The 18,545-nt window shown below is 41.6% G+C and overlaps 1 protein-coding gene across 1 annotated transcript in view; it reads left to right on the top strand.

The window, feature by feature from the left end:
- AVEN (apoptosis and caspase activation inhibitor) overlaps positions 1 to 18,545 on the top strand; it is a 187,779-nt gene that overhangs the window by 163,284 nt on the left and 5,950 nt on the right. Inside the window, exon 4 of the mRNA XM_018053770.1 lies at positions 14,162 to 14,232. Coding sequence (XP_017909259.1) covers positions 14,162 to 14,232 — 71 coding nt within the window. The remainder of the gene's footprint in view (positions 1 to 14,161; positions 14,233 to 18,545) is intronic.

The raw sequence follows: 18,545 nt of genomic DNA, 5'->3' as shown, positions 1-18,545 counted from the left end.
ACGCCTTTTGCCTCTTTTTCTCCAACGCTTCGTCCATCTTGCTGTGTCGAATTTTGCTGGGATAGTGTTACTGAACTAAGTGTGTGGACTCTGCTCAGACCCCAACGCGGCCGAGGCCATTCCTCTGCCTTGGTGGTAAAAGGTTCTTTTTCTGTTTGGGTTTCTGTAGCCAAATAACAAAACCAAAGCTTGAGATCGTTGCAGCACAAGCTTTGTTCAGTGGCCAAAGAACGGAGAAGCAGGAGCTTCGTTCACAGATGAAATTCTTGGCCAGGTGATGAGAGGCACTTTATTTAAAGAGTTAAAGACAAAGAGGAGAGGAGGGTGGCTAATGATGGGGAAGTATATGTATTCATCTAAAGGGAAGGGGCAGGGCTTTAGAGGAAGTGGGATGCCTCTCCCTTTTTATCCATTTTTGGTCCTTGATTTCCAGTCCTGGCTGTGGCAGGTATGTTATTTAATATGCTAATGTAGTAAAATCCACATATAATGAGACTTGGAGTCTTTTGGAGGTCAGATTCATTGCCATCGTGGTTCCAGCTGGTTCTGTCTGGTTTTTGTTTTCCTTGTAGCTTGCTTTCTTATCTCTGGACCCTGTGACTTAAACATTTAGGTTAACGCCTGTTAAAGGTGGGAGTTGACAGGTTTTGCCTTTCATACTTTTCTTGGGGTTCTCAAGGCAAGAATACTGAAGTAGTTTGCCATTCCCTTCTCCAGTGGACCACGTTTTGTCAGAACTCACCGCCATGACCTGTCCATCTCGGGTGCCCTACACGGTGAAAGGGGCAGTGACTCCATAAGAGATAGACCCAGACTTGCCCATGAGTGTCTAAGAGTCTCCAGCAGAGGCTTGGGTCGGCGGTGGCCTGCTGCAGGGTCAGGGGCATTGAGTGGGGCAGTACGTGCACAGGACCTTTTGAAGGAGGTCGCCATTATCTTCATTACCTCCACCATAGTTTGGCTTCAGGTCAAACAACAGGAAAGGAACACAGCCCTGCCTATCAGCAGAAAATTGGATTAAAGATTTACTGAGCATGGCCCCGCCCATCAGAATAAGACCGAGTTTCCTCTTCAGTTGACTTCTCTGGTGGCTCAGACGATAAAGCATCTGCCTACAATGTGGGAGACCCAGGTTCATGGGAAGATCTCCTGAAGAAGGGAATGGCAACCCACTCCAGTATTCTTGCCTAGAAAATCCCATGGATGGAGGAGCCTGGTAGACTACAGTCCATGGGGTCACAAAGAGTCAGGCACGACTGAGTGACCTGCAGGTCACTCAGCGAGGCTCTGCAGTCAGCTCTGGAGGCAGCAGCAGGCATTCTGGTCATCATCACCTTCACTTTTTTTTTTCACATTCCCCCTCAGTCAGTCTCTTCCCATGAGGAAGCTTCCATGAGCCTCTTATCCATATCCATCAGAGGGCAGACAGAATGAAAACCGCAATCATAGAAAACTCGTCAGACTGATCACATGGACCACAGCCTTGTCTAACTCAGTGAAACTATGTGCACAAGGTTTTGTTTGTGCCCTCCAAGAGTCTGTTTCCACAGACCTGTATAAGTTCTGGCATCCGGTCCCATCACTTCAGGGCAAATAGATGAGGAAATAGTGGAAAGAGTGGCAGACTTTGTTTTTGGGGGGCTCCAAAATCACTGCAGATGGTGACTGCAGCCACGAAATTCACAGACACTTACTCCTTGGAACAAAAGGTATGACCAACCTAGACAGCATATTCAAAAGCAGAGACATTACTTTGCCAACAAAGGTCCATCTAGTCAAAGCTGTGGTTTTTCCAGTAGTCATGTATGAATGTGAGAGTTGGACTATAAAGAAAGCTGAGCACTGAAGAATTGATGCTCTTGAAGTGTGGTGTTGGAGAAGACTCTTGAGAGTCCCTTGGACTGCAAGGAGATCCAACCAGTCCATCCTGAAGGAAATCAGTCCTGAATACTCATTGGAAGGACTGATGCTGAAGCTGAAACTCCAATACTTTGGCCAACTGAAAAGACCATGATGCTGGGAAAGACTGAAGGTGGGAGGAGAAGGGGACTACAGAGGATGAGATGGTTGGGCAGTGTCACTGACTCAATGGACATGAGTTTGAGCAAGCTCTGGGAGTTGGTGATGGACAGGGAAGCCTGGCATGCTTCAGTCCATGGGGTCACAAAGAGTTGGACACGACTGAGCGACTAAACCAAACTGACAGGTTTTGAGCGAGGATCTGGTGTCAGCTCTGGCGGCAGCAGCAGGCATTCTGGTCATCATCTGGGATCGTGGCAAGAAGTGCTTCCATAGGAATAGCAGAGCAGTGAGCTGGAGGGAGCCTGGGCCACCATCCCAGCCTTTGACCACCTAAATTTCAAATTCATTTAGTTGACAGAAATAGAAGCTTTTATCTTGTTGCTGGATGTTGCTCTGCTTGCTAAGTTGCTTCAGTTGTGCCCAATTCTGCAGCCCCATGGACAGTAACCCACCAGGCTTCTCTGTCTGTGGGATTCTGCAGGCAAGAATACTGGAGTGGGTTACCATGCCCTCCTCCAGGGGAATCTTCCCGACCTGGGGAATGAACCCAGGTCTCTCGCATTGCAGGTGGATTCTTTACCATCTGAGCCACCAGGGAAGCTCTAAAATGAAGTACTCATCCAGAAATGGTCGAACCCTTGTCTCAGGCTTCTCCTGCATTGGCAAGCGGTCTCTTTACCGCTAATGCCATTGGTAGAAGCAGGAGAGGTGGAGAATAAATGTAGCTGTGCATTCTGAATTACCATAGCTTGATAACAAGCCAGCTCCCTGTCTGCTTGGTATCTTCAGAAAGGCTGTCTGAAGCTTCTGTCTCCCTACACTCTGTTTGGAAGAAAGTATTTGGTGGGAGCTGGGAGCTGGTGGATGGTCAGGGATGACCCTGTAGGACATCAAGTCTTCAGCACTTTTAAGTTGATCAACTGAAGATGTTAGGAAGTTCATCCCATGATAGCTCAGCTGTGACAAAAAAGTCCCAGTATAGAAGGCAATAGGATATTGGTCTGGCCTCCAGGAAGGCACTGGCAGGGCAAGACCTCAAGGGACCCAAGGGATTAGGAGCAATTGCTTCTGATCTTCATGGTCTTTCCAAGCCCCTCTCTTTGTAGCAACAGTGGGGGCTTTATCTTATTAAAGCCAAAATTTTTTGGGTTTCATTACATGCATCCAGACATCACCTTCACTGACGTGCTTTTTACTACAGATCAGTTCTAGCATCTTATGCCTTCATTGTCCATGTGAGGAATAGTCTTCATATTCTTTGATTTATTCAGCCTTGTCTGAACATTTACTCTGATCTTTGAGTTCTACTCTCATCTACCAGAGTTTGGTGTTGGCCTGTATTCTGAAAACAGTTGATCTGAGAAATTTTACTAAATTGTCTACTGTGGAACAGGGTTAATACGGAATATTTGCCAACTGTTTTGGGGAAAACAAGCTAGATTCTAAGTTCCAGAATGTCAGCATCATCCTTTGCTCATAAAGCCCAGAACCCTTCTGTGGTACCTGAGTATATTTGACTTTTCCTTCAATGTATCCATGCAGATGGGGAAGCACCTTTTTAGGGGCATTGGGAAGATAGGCACATCCTGTTATGTAGTGCTCAATGTGGATATTTGATGCTCAAGGGCCTTTGGGGCCCCATACCTGGTGAGAAAGCTAATTATAGGTCACTGTTGAGCTAGAGGAGAGAGTTTTCTAACTTTCTCGATCTTTTGCAACAACCTAACTTTTAAAATTCATCACTGTTGTGGCTTTTATAGTTTTTCTCATAAAGACCAAAGTGTTAGCTGTTGCTTTGTTTTAGGGTAGATACTGGAGTGCTTGACCTGTGAATCTATTAATAGAAAGACTCACCACTGGAAGCTAGAAATTGGGGGTGGCAAGGACTTTTTTGCATCCTTATAGACTAAACTGTGGGTCATCTCTGGATTGATCTGTGTCAGTGTGTGCATTTGGGATCTACCTTGCCTTTCCAAATATGTTATGTCTCATAACTGAGCTAGAGAAATTCAGAGAGAAGAAGGGTATGTTCCATTTTCTATAGCAGCCATGATGTTGACCATTGGGACATAGTGTCTTTCTATGAAGACTGTGAACTTGTCAGCCTATATAGTTGTTTGTGATTTCCCATAGACATGGTGTCCTGACTGAGGGCATATTCTGAGGGCTGTAGAGGATGTAAAGGAAGGTGATCACAATAAAGAAGAGCCAGGAAAATGGAGCTTAACATGAAATGTGTGCATGCCTAGGCACTCAGTCGTGTCCAACTCTTTGCAACACCTTGGACTGCAGCCCTCCAGGCTCCTCTGTTCACGCGGATTCTCCAGGCAAGAATACTGGAGTGGATTGCCATGCCCTCCTCCAGGGGATCTTCCCAACCTAGGGACTGAACCCAGGTCTCTCGCATTGCAGGCAGATTCTTCACCATCTGAGCCAAAAGGGAAGCCCTAAAATGAAATACTCATCCAGAAGTAGTGCTACATTCCTCTTGCTTTCTACAGTTGGTTTCCAAATGGACATACCACAAGGGTCTGGGCCAGGTTGGTAAGGAAAAGATCCAAATACCTAGGATAGATGTCTGTTATGGGAATTGCCACTCCATTGGGTACATTTTCCATCTTCCACATTTGCTCTTTATATACATCTGATCTGTATTTTTGAAACTGAAAGTCTCGTAGGTTTCTTTGCCCAGATAAAGATTGTGCCTGAACATTTACTGGTTATGTTAAGTTCTTTTACTTGAGTGAAAGCTCTTTTATGCTGATATAGCTGAAAGGGTAAGCCTAACATGCAAAGCTGTCTTATCTATGACTAAGGGGTACATTTTTTGATAGCATGTTGGTATTGTGGAAGTCTAGCAGGTTTGGTGTCCACTTTGTCACTGATCCTAAAATTTGTGTTAGACTAGTTTGCAAAGTCAGGCAGAGTGAGTATACTGGGTATACAACCATACAGTGATGGTTGGTGTATCACCTTTATTTCTCTGATGCTACTGCTGTTAGAATACTTAGAGGTTTATAAAAATACTCTTATTTTTTAAAGTACTTACTTACAGGAACCCCTGAAATGATTCCTAAAGCAAGGAATTCTGTTTTTGAGTTTGGATTTTCATATCTTCAAATATTGTTAACATATCAATAGTAGTGTATCAAATGTCACTACTCAGTAAATGAAATATTTATTGAGTATGTTTTTTCCCTAGGGAACTCAGATGGCTGAGCAGACTAGTAGGAATAATGGAAAGAGCTTTGTTATTAGTTATAGGTATAATAATGAATGTTAAGAGTCAAGGTCTTAGTGTTCAGTCGTTAACTGGCCAGTCAGGCCATTGAGCCTAAGTTTCTTTATTGTTCTAGAAAGTGAGGGTTAGAATGAATGACACCAAGTGTTGCAGCTCTTGAAGTCTATGGATGTTTTGTCTTAAATGCATTCTGAGAAGGTCTTTGCCCTTAAGAAGTTTCAGCTTTGTTCTAGCTTTCCTTCTTTTGTTTGGCTCAGTTCCAAAAGTAACACGTGCTTATTGTTTACAAAGGAAAATTCAACTGGAATATGTATTATATGGAAAGGATAAGTCTCCTTCAACCCTGCCCTCTGAGAGAGAATCATTCTTAAAATAGAATCATCTTGACTTATTTCTATGCATGTATTAGTGTTTTGTGATATGTACACATATGTATGTGCGTATATAGCATGTGCATATATGTGTGTGTACATGTGTGTGTATTAGTCATACTGTACTAAAACTTGATTTTTTTCATGAAACAATTGAGATGATGGGCATCTTTCCTTGGCAGTACATACAAAGCTATATTATTTTTTAAATTGAAGTATAATTGATATATAACATTAGTTTCAATTGTACAGTATCATGACTCAGTATTTGTATATGCTGTACAGTGATCACCACAATAAGTCTAGTTAACATCCATCACCGTACATAGTTAGTTTTATTTTTCTTGTGATGAGAACTTTTAGATCTACTCTCTTAGCAAGTTTCAATTATGCAGTACAGTATTACCTGTAGTCACCGTGATGTACATACATTATACAAACTACTTTATTTTTATTTTTTTTTCAAACTACTGTATTTTTAAAAAATGACCTTATAAAATGTCACTAATTGACTATTGTATACATATTAAATATGCATTCTGGCCAAAATGTCAAGTGTTGAATCATATTCAGCTGCAGCTAAAGCTAAATATCACTGTTATAGAATGGATGTACTGAAATACCTGAAAAAAAATCTGCAATTTCAAATAAAATTAAAACTTGCTTATGACAGTTTTTAGTGGCCAGGTTTAATTTTGACCATATAGAGGCATTCTCGTTTCTCACCACTGTCTGCTGTTAAGATTGTTCCTATAGTCTCTGTACCACATCCTACACATTTGTGATGCTCAACAGATGTCAGCTTGGCCGAGGTAGGTGGAGGAGCACATTATTTGGTTAGTTCTGCCAGAATAGAATACCGGTGAGGGTAATGGTACTCCGCACAGTTGTACTTTCTAAGAGTAACTGGATAAAAACTAGGTAATAGACTAGATGAAGATTTATCTCCTCATGAACTGCTGGGTGTGGAGACTTGTTTGATCATGAGTTTCATTGATGGAATCCTCCAAATTGAAGCATTGTGCACTGCCCTTTCCCCCATATTCTTTTCCCTTATGGCTTATTAAACAATGTTGAATATAGTTCTCGGTGCTATAGAGCAGGAATTTGTTGTTTATTTTGCATATAGTAGTTTGTATCTGCTGACGCCAAGCTCCTAATTTATGCTCCCCCAGCCCTTTCCTCTTTGATAACCACAAGTCTGTTCTCTCTCTGTTTCTGTAAATAAGTTTATTTGTATTATCTTTTTAAAGAGCCTACATGTAAGTGATATGATATGGTATTTGTCTTTCTCTTCACTTAGTATGATAATCTCTAGGTCCACCCATGTTGCTGCAAATGGCATTATTTCATTCTTTTTATGGCTCAGTAATATATAACACATGCATACACCATATCTTCTCAATCCATTCATCTGTAAATGGACATTTAGGTTGCTTCCATGTCTTGGCTGTTGAAAACAGTGCTGCTGTGAACATTGAGGTTTATGTATCTTTTTGAATTAGAGTTTTCTCCAGATATATTTCCTGGAGTGGGATTGCTGGATCATATGGTAGATCTACTTTCAGATTTTTTTTAATTAATTTTTTTTTAATTGAAGGATAATTGCTTTACAGAATTTTGTTTTCTGTCAAACCTCTGAATCAGCCATAGGTATACATATATCCCCTCCCTTTTGAACCTCCCTCCCATCTCCCTCCCCATCCCACCCCTCCAGGTTGATACTAAGCCCCTGTTTGAGTCTCTTAGCCATACAGCAAATTCCTGTTGGCTATCTGTTTTACATATAACAATGTAAGTTTCCATGTTACTCTTTCCATATATCTCACCCTCTCCCCCCTTTCCCCATGGCCACAAGTCTATTCTCTATGTCTGTTTCTCCATTGCTGCCCTATAAGTAAATTCTCAAGTACCGTTTTTCTAGATTCCATATATGTGCATTAGAATATGATATTTATCTTTCTCTTCTGACTTACTTCACTCTGTGTAACAGGTTCTAGGTTTATCCATCTCATTAGAACTCACTCAAAGGCATTCCTTTTTATGGCTGAGTAATATTCCGTTGTGTATATGTACCACCGCTTCTTTATCCATTCATCTGTTGATGGACATCTAGGCTGCTTCCATGTTCTAGCTATTGTAAATAGTGCTGCAATGAACAATGTGTCTTTTTCAATTTTGGTTTCCTCAGGGTATATGCCTGGGAGTGGGATTGCTGTGTCATATGGTGGTTTTGTTCCTAGTTTTTTAAGGAATCTGCATACCATCTTCCATAGTGGCTGTATCAATTTACATTCCCATCAACAGTGCGAGAGTGTTCCCTTTTCTCCACACCCTCTCCAGCAGTTTTTGTAGACATTTTGATGATGGCCATTCCGACCAGTTTGATGTGATATCTTGTTGTAGTTTTGATTCACATTTCTCTAATAATGAGCAATGTTGAGCATCTATTCAAGTGTTTGTTAGCCTGATGGCAGTGGAGCAGGGAGAGACTTCAGTGATGCTTACTTGACAGTGTCCGCAGGCTGAAAGGCTGTGCACTTTTTCGTGCTGGCCATTCTGATTGGTTCAAGGTGATATCTCATTGTAGTTTTGATTTGCATAATTAGTGATGTTGAATATCTTTTCATGTGCATTGTGCACTGCTTGAAATATTCTTTCTGATACCTAAGATCACATATACCTAACTTTCTAACTTTTTTTTTTTGCTGCTTTTTGCAATTAATTAATTAGAAATATCTGTCATTAATTTTGGCTCCAGAAATGTGGCAGTAGAGCAATGTTGTTGAACTTCAAGAGACACAGAACTGTTTCTGTATCACCTGTATCTCAGCTTTTATTGCATTACACCAACTTCAGCTTTGTTGCAATAGAATGGGATTTTTATAACACAGGAAAAATGTGAACTCTCAAGGTGCATCAGTTTTGTTTAAATCCCTCTTTTCCCCCTTCCCCCATTTTCAGCAGATTCTAGTGAATAAATTACTTCATAGTAAATAATCATTGGATTTAGCAGGCCTTCCATTTTGCTGTTGTTATCTACAAAGTAGAAAATTATGGGATTTTGTTACCATTGTTCAAGCAGCCTATATAATAAACACTAGCTGCAAAGTAGACTATTATGGAATTTTGTTGCTGTTATTCAAGCACCTTATGCAATAAACACTAGCTTGTCTCCATCTTGTTTGAGAATATGGTGTAAGTAAACAGCAAGGCAGTTCCACAGCCTCTTACACATCATGAAATTAGTCTTTGAAGAAAGTGAAGGAAGAAAATGCTAAACTCGTTTTATGCTTCTGGTTCTATTCATTATGCTCTGCTTTAATTACTTTCTGAACACTCAGCTGGTGAGTGTCTAAAACTTTGAATGCTTATGACTCCTGAGACACATTTCACCCTGTTTATTCCATGTCAGCGACAGTTGGCTTTCCCTGTTCTTCACTGGGTTCCATTCTGTACTTCTTCATTCTGATTCATACTGTTAGTGTGAGAGACAGGAACTCTCTCAAGCAGAGAGTAAAGCAGGAGCAGAATTGAATGCTTTGTGAATACATCATGCTTCCTGATTTAAAGGAATCCAAATGTCTGATGTACAAGATATAGGAGTAACACATTTACTAATACTACCATTGTTTTGTACGTCTCGATATAAGAAGAAGAGTTTTGGTAACATGTTCTAGAAGTACTCTTGATTCTAGGAGTTGTAATTTTGACAAATCTGGACACACTTTCTTCTTTAGTGAGAGAATTAGAGAGGTTGGCATTCTTTGTTGAAGATTAATTGACTGTCGGTATGTGGGTTTATTTCTTGGCACTCTGTTTCATTCCATTGATCCATATATCTGTTTTTGTATAATACCAATACCATACTGTTTTGATTACTGTAACTTTGTATTACAGTATTGTCTGAAGTCTAACAGCACTGTGCCTCCTGCTTTACTTCCATCAGGATTGCTTTAGTAATTTGGGGTCTCTTATGGTTCCATGTAAGACGTTCTTCAGCAGTCATTTAACCAGCTTATTTTTTTAAGATTAGCCTCTATGTGCTTCATTAGGATTTTAAAATTGTGTTGTTTTGAAGTTTGATTACTGTAAACAAAAAGTGCTTAAATATCTATTTTTCTCACTTTCTTTTCTTTGTATTTTTTTATGTGAGTATTTGGCATCAATCAAGAATGACTTCTTGGTCAGAGAGACAATTATAATACGATATCACTTACATGTGGAATCTAAAACACAATACAAATGAACTTATTTACCAAACAGAAGCAGAATCACAGACATAGAAATCAAACTTACAGTCACAAGAGGGGAAAGGGGTTTGGGAAGGGATAAATTAATAGTTTTTGATTAGCAGATGCAAACTATTATATACAAAATAGACAACAACAAGATCCTACTCTATAGCACAGGGAACTATTAATATCTTCACTATCCTGTAATAAACCATAATGGAACAGAAAAAAATGACTTTATGAAGGTCATTGTGATTTTTTATAGTTTTTCCTATTTTTGAAATTTTTACATTGCAAAAAACACAAGATTTGTGTCTGATAACTGGATTTTTAAAAAATGGCTCTCAAAAAATTTTAAGCTCAAAGTTCTCCAAGCCAGGCTTCAACAGTAAGTGAAATGAGAACTGTTCAAGCTGGATTTAGAAAAAGCAGAGGAACCAGAGATCAAATTGCCAACATTCTTTGGATTATAGAAAAAGCAAGAGAGTTCCAGAAAAACATCAGCTTCTGTTTTATTGACTACACCAAAGCCTTTGACTGTGTGGATCACAACAGACTCTGGAAAATTCTTCAAGAGATGGGAATACCAGACCACCTTACCTGCCTCCTGAGAAATCTTTATGTAAGTCAAGAAGAAGCAGTTAGAATCAGACATGGAACAACAGACTGTTTCAAAATTGAGAAAGGAGTATGTCAAGGCTGTATATTGTCACCCTGCTTATTTAACTTCTATGCAGAGTACATCACGCGAAATGCCAGGCTGGATGAAGCCCAAGCTGGAATCAAGATTGCCAGGAGAAATATCAGTGACCTCAGATATGCAGATGACACCACCTTTATGGCAGAAAGTGAAGAACTAAAGAGCCTCTCGATGAAAGTGAAAGACAGTGAAAAAAGCTGGCTTAAAGTTCAACATTCAGAAAATCAAGATCATGGCATCTGGTCCCATCACTTCATGGCAAATAGATGGGGACACAATGGAAACAATCACAGACTTTATTTTCTTGGTCTCCAAAATCACTGCAGATGATGACTGCAGCCATAAAATTAAATGACGCTTGCTCCTTGAAAGAAAAGCTATGACAAACCTAGACAGCGTGTTAAAAAGCAGAGGCATTACTTTGCTGACCTTTGTCCATCTAGTCAAAGCTATGGTTTTCCCAGTAGTCATGTATGGATATAAGAGTTGGACTATAAAGAAAGTTGAACCCCGAAGAACTGAAACTTTTGAACTGTGGTGTTGGAGAAGACTCTTGAGAGTCCCTTGGACTGCAAGGAGATCCAACCAGTCCATTCTGAAGGAGATCAGCCCTGGGATTTCTTTGGAAGGAATGATGCTAAAGCTGAAACTCCAGTACTTTGGCCACCTCATGCGAAGAACTGATTCATTGGAAAAGACTCTGATGCTGGGAAGGATTGAAGGCAAGAGGAGAAGGGGACAATAGAGAATGAGATGGTTGGATGGCATCACCGATGAAATGGACGTTATTTTGAGCAAGTCCATGGTGATAGACAGGGAAGCCTGGCGTGCTGTAGTCCATGGGGTTGCAAAGTTGGACACGACTGAGCAACTGAACTGAACTAAATAATTAGCAGGGTTGAGCATCTTTTCATGTGCTTTTTGTCTGTCTGTATATGTCTTCTTGAGAGAAATGTCTATTTAGGTCTTCTGCCCATTTTTTGATTGGATTTGATTGGTTGGTTGGTTGGTTGGTTTACTCCTCTCTCTCGTTTTCTGTTATCTTGGTCTCATCTCCTGATATACCTGATGGTTTTTAATGAATTTTGGATACTGTATATAATATATAGTAGAGCTAATTCTAGGCCATTGATAATGTCATTTTTCTCCAAAAAGGAATTACTTTTGCTTCTTTTAGTCAGAATCAGAGATTGAGTTGATTCACTCCTTTGCCCCACACCTTGTGAGGCTGGCCTCTTCTCCTTCATCCCTACTTCTAAGATGTAGTCCTCAAGGGTTTCATCTAAAAGTTTTGATTTTCCACGACTCTTCTTCACCCGTGGGCCCTAAACTCCCATTTTTGTCCACCCAGTGCCATAAAACTAGTGGAAGTTCTCGGTAGTTTTACAACCTCCTGGTTATTACTTGATGCTTTATTTTTCAGTCTCTCAGTATCACTTTGGAAACTAAACTCAAAGGGAAAAGCAGGTCTAAATGTTAGACTCACCTCTGTGCTTTTCTTCAATCTGGGAACTTTGTCCCTCACATCCTCACTGCCTTGGTAACTCTCTAATGTCCTCAGGTAGATTTTTTGGGATAGTGGTGGGGGAATGTTCCTAGTTGTTTTCTGTAAGAGCATTGATTTCCAATAAGCTATTTGCCACTGTTGGAAACTTACCTGTATTTGAATATTTAGATATTAAAAATACATAGAGCATGCCTCGTTTGCATTACTGTTATCTAGGATGACAGTGGATGAGATGGTTGGATGGCGTCACCGACTTGATGGACATGAGTTTGAGCAAGCTCCAGGACTTGGTGATGGACAGGGAAGCCTGGCGTGCTATAGTCCATGGAGTTGCAAAGTGTCAGACATGACTGAGCGACTGAACTGATGACTGATGATATCTAGTACTGATTACATAGTATAGGATCCATGCAGTCATAGGATCATTTTTAATATAGAAGTTCATGAATGCCAAAAGTAACACTATTTCATAAAATATTCAGCTGTTTGACCAAGTTTTAAAAAATCTACCAGACTGATTTTTTTACTTATTCATGACTCATTTCATATATACATATTAGCCACTTGCATTTCTTATTCTCACCCCCTTTCCTGTTTTCCTACTAGGTGGTTTTGTTCTGGTTAATTTGCAGAAATTCTTTGTATGTGAGAGATAGGCTCTTTGCCTATATGTGCTACAAATGATCACTGGCAAATATGGTTTGTATGACTGCTACATTTTAGGGTATTTTTAAAGGTTTTTTTCTTTGTAACCTTTCTATAGTCCTTTTAAAATACCAATATTGCACAAATATTTATGAAGTATCCACATAGAATCACAATACATATATGTATACACACACTTATATCCACATGCACAGATAAGACCTTATCAATTCAGATCCTTTATGTCATACTTTTGGGAGATCAAATTGATTTGCTAGTGACTAATGATTGTGATTTTATCCTTCCTCATGATAAAGACTGATGTTCTTGGTCTGTTTTACCTTGAACTTGATCTTGTCAGGTGTTAGATGCTGGAGGTTTTATCTTTGTCTCTTTAATTTGGAATTCTTCCCTTCTTTTCTCCCCCTTTTAAGTTAGAAGTAAAGAATGGATTCCATGGTTAAGTAACCTGAGAGATATCATAGGAGGAGGAAGTGGGCCTGTACCTGAATCTTGAAATATAAATAGGATATGAATGGGTAGAAGTGTGTGGGTCTTCAGACAAGGGAGAAGGATTAAAAGAAAAATGAGGATAGGATAGAAACTGAAGTATGTTCAAAATGTGAAAAGAGGCTGACTCTGGAGCAGAAAGTCTGAAGAAATAGGAAGTAAATGTGCATTAATGAGGTAGGACCACATTTTGGAGGATCCTGAAAGCTAGGTAGAGAAATAATTCTTTGCTTATAAATTAGCTATCCCTAATGCAAACAGTCAGGCAAATACACGTTTACAAAATAAGCCTTGTGTCAGGCTCCTTGTGCAGAATCATCTGTCAAGCTTGTTTATCTTGATTCATTTTCCTTTATTCCAGGAGCTCATGCCCATTCCAGCCATGTGTCATGATTCACATTGACTAATCTAAGGCACATCCTTTGGGTTTTATTTTGCATCTGACATTCTTACCAGGTGATTTTTGGAGTGATGGTTGAGGTTGGTAACCTCACTTCAAAGAGATATTTTAAGTCGTCATATTATGGGTCAGTGGAGAATTGCTTTCCTTCATTTCTGGTTTTCTCCTTCCTTTTCTACTTGCCTACCCCCAAAATTATACATATCAGTTTCCTTGCATACATTATAGAGAGATGAAAATATGCTTAAAATGGGTAGATGGCCATGTCTGCAGGCCTGGACTGTTAAGCTGTTTCTCAGGTGTGTGGGATGGTGGCTTGTTGAGAGTTGAATAAAACAATGAATACAGCTGTCAACAATATTTTCAAGTGCCCCCTACACACAGGTTGCTGTGGAAAGCTGTGGACCGGGACCTTCTATTAAATGGTCAGCTCTTCAGAAACAGCACTTTTCCTTCCAAAGGGAAATTTAGAGAACTGAGTGTTCTCCTTTGGCTTTGATATAAAGTTGTGTGCTTTTTTCTGTTCCCAGGGGACTCCTTCTCACAGTTTCGGTTTGCCGAGGAGAAAGAGTGGGATGGTGAAGTGTCATGCCCCAAACAGGTAAGGCAAAGCTTTGTGTTGAATGTGGGTTAGCTCTTCTCAAGGATAAAGACTAGCATCTTTCGCACTGTTGTTTAGACGGAGTCTTCACATAGAGAAGAGTCTAGTACTTCGTGTACAGTCTCAGTTACCTAAATTGCTCAGAAAGTTTTGAGGGAGCTTAAATTTTACAAGTTCTTGGAGCTGGAGTTGACCTTCATACCAGGCCACTGTGTGAACTCCTGACACAGTTCATCTGTGACTGTAGTTCATACAGACTGGTTGCAGGGTCAAAGGTTATGGTCATGATTTTGAGTGGATTACCTTGCCTTCCACTTTTTCCCTTTCTGTGAAAATTCCTCTTACAATTAGTTGAGAATTCAGGTTTTTTCTCCTGCACTGTTTTTGGTATTACATAAGAGAATCCTTTACTTCATAGTTTTAAATAACTCTTTTATCTATAATTAGGAGCAGAAAGCTATAAAATAAGAACAAGTATCACGGTCTTTCAATGAATCCATAAAGCCCACACACTTTATTTTCTTTGTATTCCTGCCTTATTTTCCTCCCTAAGGAGTTTTGATGATTCTCCAAGCAGGATTTCACTGATTCTTTTCATATGAGAGATGACAGGTATTTTCACCCTGTAAAAATGCACAGAGAATGAATTGAGTGGTGGTTTGGCATACGCTCCCCAACCCCAGGGCTGGAGCATACTGTCGGGTACAGTGATCAGACGGTCCGCCCACAGCTTCAGACAGGAGACCGAGCTGCAGGCCTGATGGGCAAGGTGTGGTCCCTTCCTCCCCATTCTGCTGTCAGCTCAGTACACGCACAATAGGTGACTTGCACTCCTAGGTGGACTAGTGTTATGTTCAGTTGTTTGGGATGGACATTGACTTTTCAGAAAGACAGAGGGGAGGGAAGTGACTTGTAAAATAACTGCCTGTCACTTTACAAAGAGTATGTATTACAACATAGAAAAAGTTGGAAATTAAAAATATTTGTTTATCTTGAGCATGTTTGGGATGTACCTGAGCAGAGCCATTACTTTGCCAACAGAGGTCCGTCTAGTCAAGGCTATGGTTTTTCCAGGGTCATATATGGATGTGAGAGTTGGACTATAAAGAAAGCTGAGCGCCGAAGAATTGATGCTTTTGAACTGTGGTGTTGGAGGAGACTCTTGAGAGTCCCTTGGACTGCAAGGAGATCCGACCAGTCCATCCTAAAGGAGATCAGTCCTGGGTGTTCATTGGAAGGACTGATGTTGAAGCTGAAACTCCAGTACTTTGGCCACCTGATACGAAGAGCTGACTCACTTGAAAAGACCCTGATGCTGGGAAAGATTGAAGGTGGGAGGAGAAGGGGACAACAGAGGATGAGATGGTTGGATGGCATCACCGACTTGATGGACATAGGTTGGGGTGAACTCCAGGAGTTGGTGATGGACAGGGAGGCCTGGCGTGCTGCGGTTCATCGGGTCACAAAGAGTCGGACACAACTGAGCAACTGAACTGAACTGAGTATGGTTTAGAGTTGTAGGACCAGTTAAAAAGAGATTAACAGAATTTAGTGAAAGCCAAATGGCTCGCATTTCAACTCCTTAGAACCATTTTGGCTAAAAGAGAACATTTTAGTTATCTTAAGATTTTCAGATGATTCTAAGGTTCTTCCCTCATCAAAATACTGAGCACTTGTTCTTTATTATGTATTCTATTAGATGCCCTTATTCAAAGATGAATGAGACAAAGCTCATGCTTGTTCACCACCCTAGGCCCCTGGCCTTAGCATAGTGGTAGATGACATGTGGTAGATGATCAATAAATATTTAAATGATAAATGAAAAAGAATGCAACATAAGACAATTGGTGTAATGCTACTGCTGCTCAGTCGCTTCAGTCGTGTCCGACTCTGTGTGACCCCGTAGACGGCAGCCCACAAGGCTCCCCCATCCCTGGGATTCTCCAGGCAAGAACACTGGAGTGGGTTGCCATTTCCTTCTCCAGTGCATGAAAGTGAAAAGTGAAAGTGAAGTCGCTCAGTCGCGTCCGACTCCTAGCGACCCCATGGACTGCAGCCTACCAGGCTCCTCCATCCATGGGATTTTCTAGGCAAGAGTACTGGAGTGGGGTGCCATTGCCTTGGTGGGAGAAATCTGCTTTGGACTGGCAGTAATTGAGAGTAGGAGCATGGGATGAAGATCATTTGAATGGGCCTTGGTGGATGAGTATGGCTCTGGTAGGTCCTCTCTGGGGAACAACAGGAGAACGATGAGATCTGAAAGACCAGGCTGTGCTCAGAGTTGGGAGCATAGCTGGACTGTGGTTTTCTCAGAAGGGGAGGCTTCCAAGGTAGGTCTAGGCCACTTAGTACCAGCAGTTTGGTTTTCATTTTCGTCTGGGGGCAGTTTAGCATGTGGGTAAGAGCGTAGCCTTCAGAGACACAATCCTGAGTGTAAATCCTAGTTCTCATCTGTAAAATGGAACTAATCATTAAGTATATCTCAGAGTTGTCATGAGGATTAGATTGGGTTATAAATAAAAGTTCTGTGCAGTTCCTGATGCACGGGAAACACTCAGAATTAGCCTTTATTCCTACTGTTACTTGTTCAGAAGAGTATTGTTTAGCAAGAAAATGGAAGTGGCTAGATTAGACCTCCACAGTTTTGGGAAGGAGGGACTGAAGAGGTCCGAGGTTGGAGGAGGAAAAGCAGTGGGAGGATATTGTGTTGGGTAACGGGAGGGGTTGTGGGCTGACAGCATGGGGCTGTGGCAGGGAAGACAGTTCACTGACGGATGAGGCTGTGTGGAGGACGAGGGAGAATATGCCACAGGCCAGAGAGGAGACATAAGGACGAGAAAGATTTGCAGGGGCTCTGAGCTCCCCAGCATGATGACGAGGTGAGCAGAGACAGCTGCTGGAGCAAAAGAAGGCAGTCTTGACCATGAGTGTGTTGAGCTGAAGTATGAGTAGGACACGCCCCAAACCAAATTCATCACTTCACCATCGGAACTGCTTTGTGTCCCACTTCACTCCTCTGTTGGTTCTCTTTATTTTTGCTTACTTGAGAGGGAAAAAGAAGAGGAGAATCTGTCTATGTATCTATCTTCTACCTCTCTGTCCGTCTGCCTACCTACCTGTCTGCTTGTTGGCTATCCATCTGTCTGTCTACCTACCTGTCTGTCTGTGCCTCATGTGCTTCCCTGTCCCCAGTGCAGCTGGTGACATGAGGAAGTAGAGCTGACAGAGGGTCCTGGTGAAGCCCCTGGCAGGAGAGTGCCCAGCACCGTGGCTGTGACTGGCCTTCACAAGTCTGTGGCTCACATGCAGGGTGAGGGGGATGCGGCCTGGCAGTCAGGGTCCCTGCTTGAGCCATGTTGGCCCCATTTCTTCAATCCCTGAGTGAGGGTTTCAGACCTGTTCTTTGGACAATGTGGGAAAATGGGAGGAAGAAATGTGAGGTGGCAGGAGAACTTTGTAGGGTGAAAAAATAGGCCCATTATTTTTTAAAAATCATCTGAGGCTTTTTTCTTTTCTTTTTACTTTTCGGTTCTGTTGACTAGTGACTTGTTTATTCCGTAGAGCTTCTTCAAGCACCAGCAAGCACTGGGTGACATGTGGTGGTTCCTGAGCACGTGGCTCCTAATGGCGTATATTCCCTCCCTCACTTCACCCCAAGAGTGCAGTTCTGGATGGGACTCTGTACATGGAAGGCACCCCAGCTTACTCCTAAGTATTGCTTGATTTGGGCACTTCCGCTGTGAAGTGGCCTTGAGTCCCCACATGTGGACAATGAGTTCTGTAGCTGCTGAGGAAGGTATGATGGTCTGATTAGAGGCTGTAAGTGGAGTTTTGAGCTCTTGTAGCTGGACTGCAGCACATCTCAGTGGCCCTCCTCTGGAGGCCTGAGAGTGGTTAGCAGCTCTGAGTAGTTGGCAGGCATGGTGGAGGGAGCAGGGGGTCTATACGTGGTGTCTTTGCAGACACCTCAGCAGTGGGAAGGGTGAGATTTCCATTTTGTAATGAGGCGATTTACTCATGTTTAACACATTCGGGATCACATTTTTCTAGTGGTCTGAGAGATTTTCTTCAAACTTCAAAACAAAGGCTGGCCGTGCTGGCCCTAATGAAGCCCTGTGTGTGCTGAGTGCAGGACTGAGGCAGGGCAAGTGTGTGCGCTGAATTTCCTGCTCTCCTGCCAGAGCTCTGTTTTCCTCCATCCTGCTCCCTAAATAGTCTCTCTATTTTTAGATGTGGGTTGTTTTTTTTTTTTTTTCCAGGGCAAGGGGCCACATCTGCTGCTGCCGGCATTGCTCCCCTAAGAGCTAGCCATC

Source organism: Capra hircus, chromosome 10, assembly GCF_001704415.2.
Source record: "Capra hircus breed San Clemente chromosome 10, ASM170441v1, whole genome shotgun sequence".
Classification (NCBI taxonomy): domain Eukaryota; kingdom Metazoa; phylum Chordata; class Mammalia; order Artiodactyla; family Bovidae; genus Capra; species Capra hircus.
The sequence above is the reverse complement of the archived record's forward strand: the minus strand, read 5'-3'. Positions and strand labels throughout refer to the sequence as shown.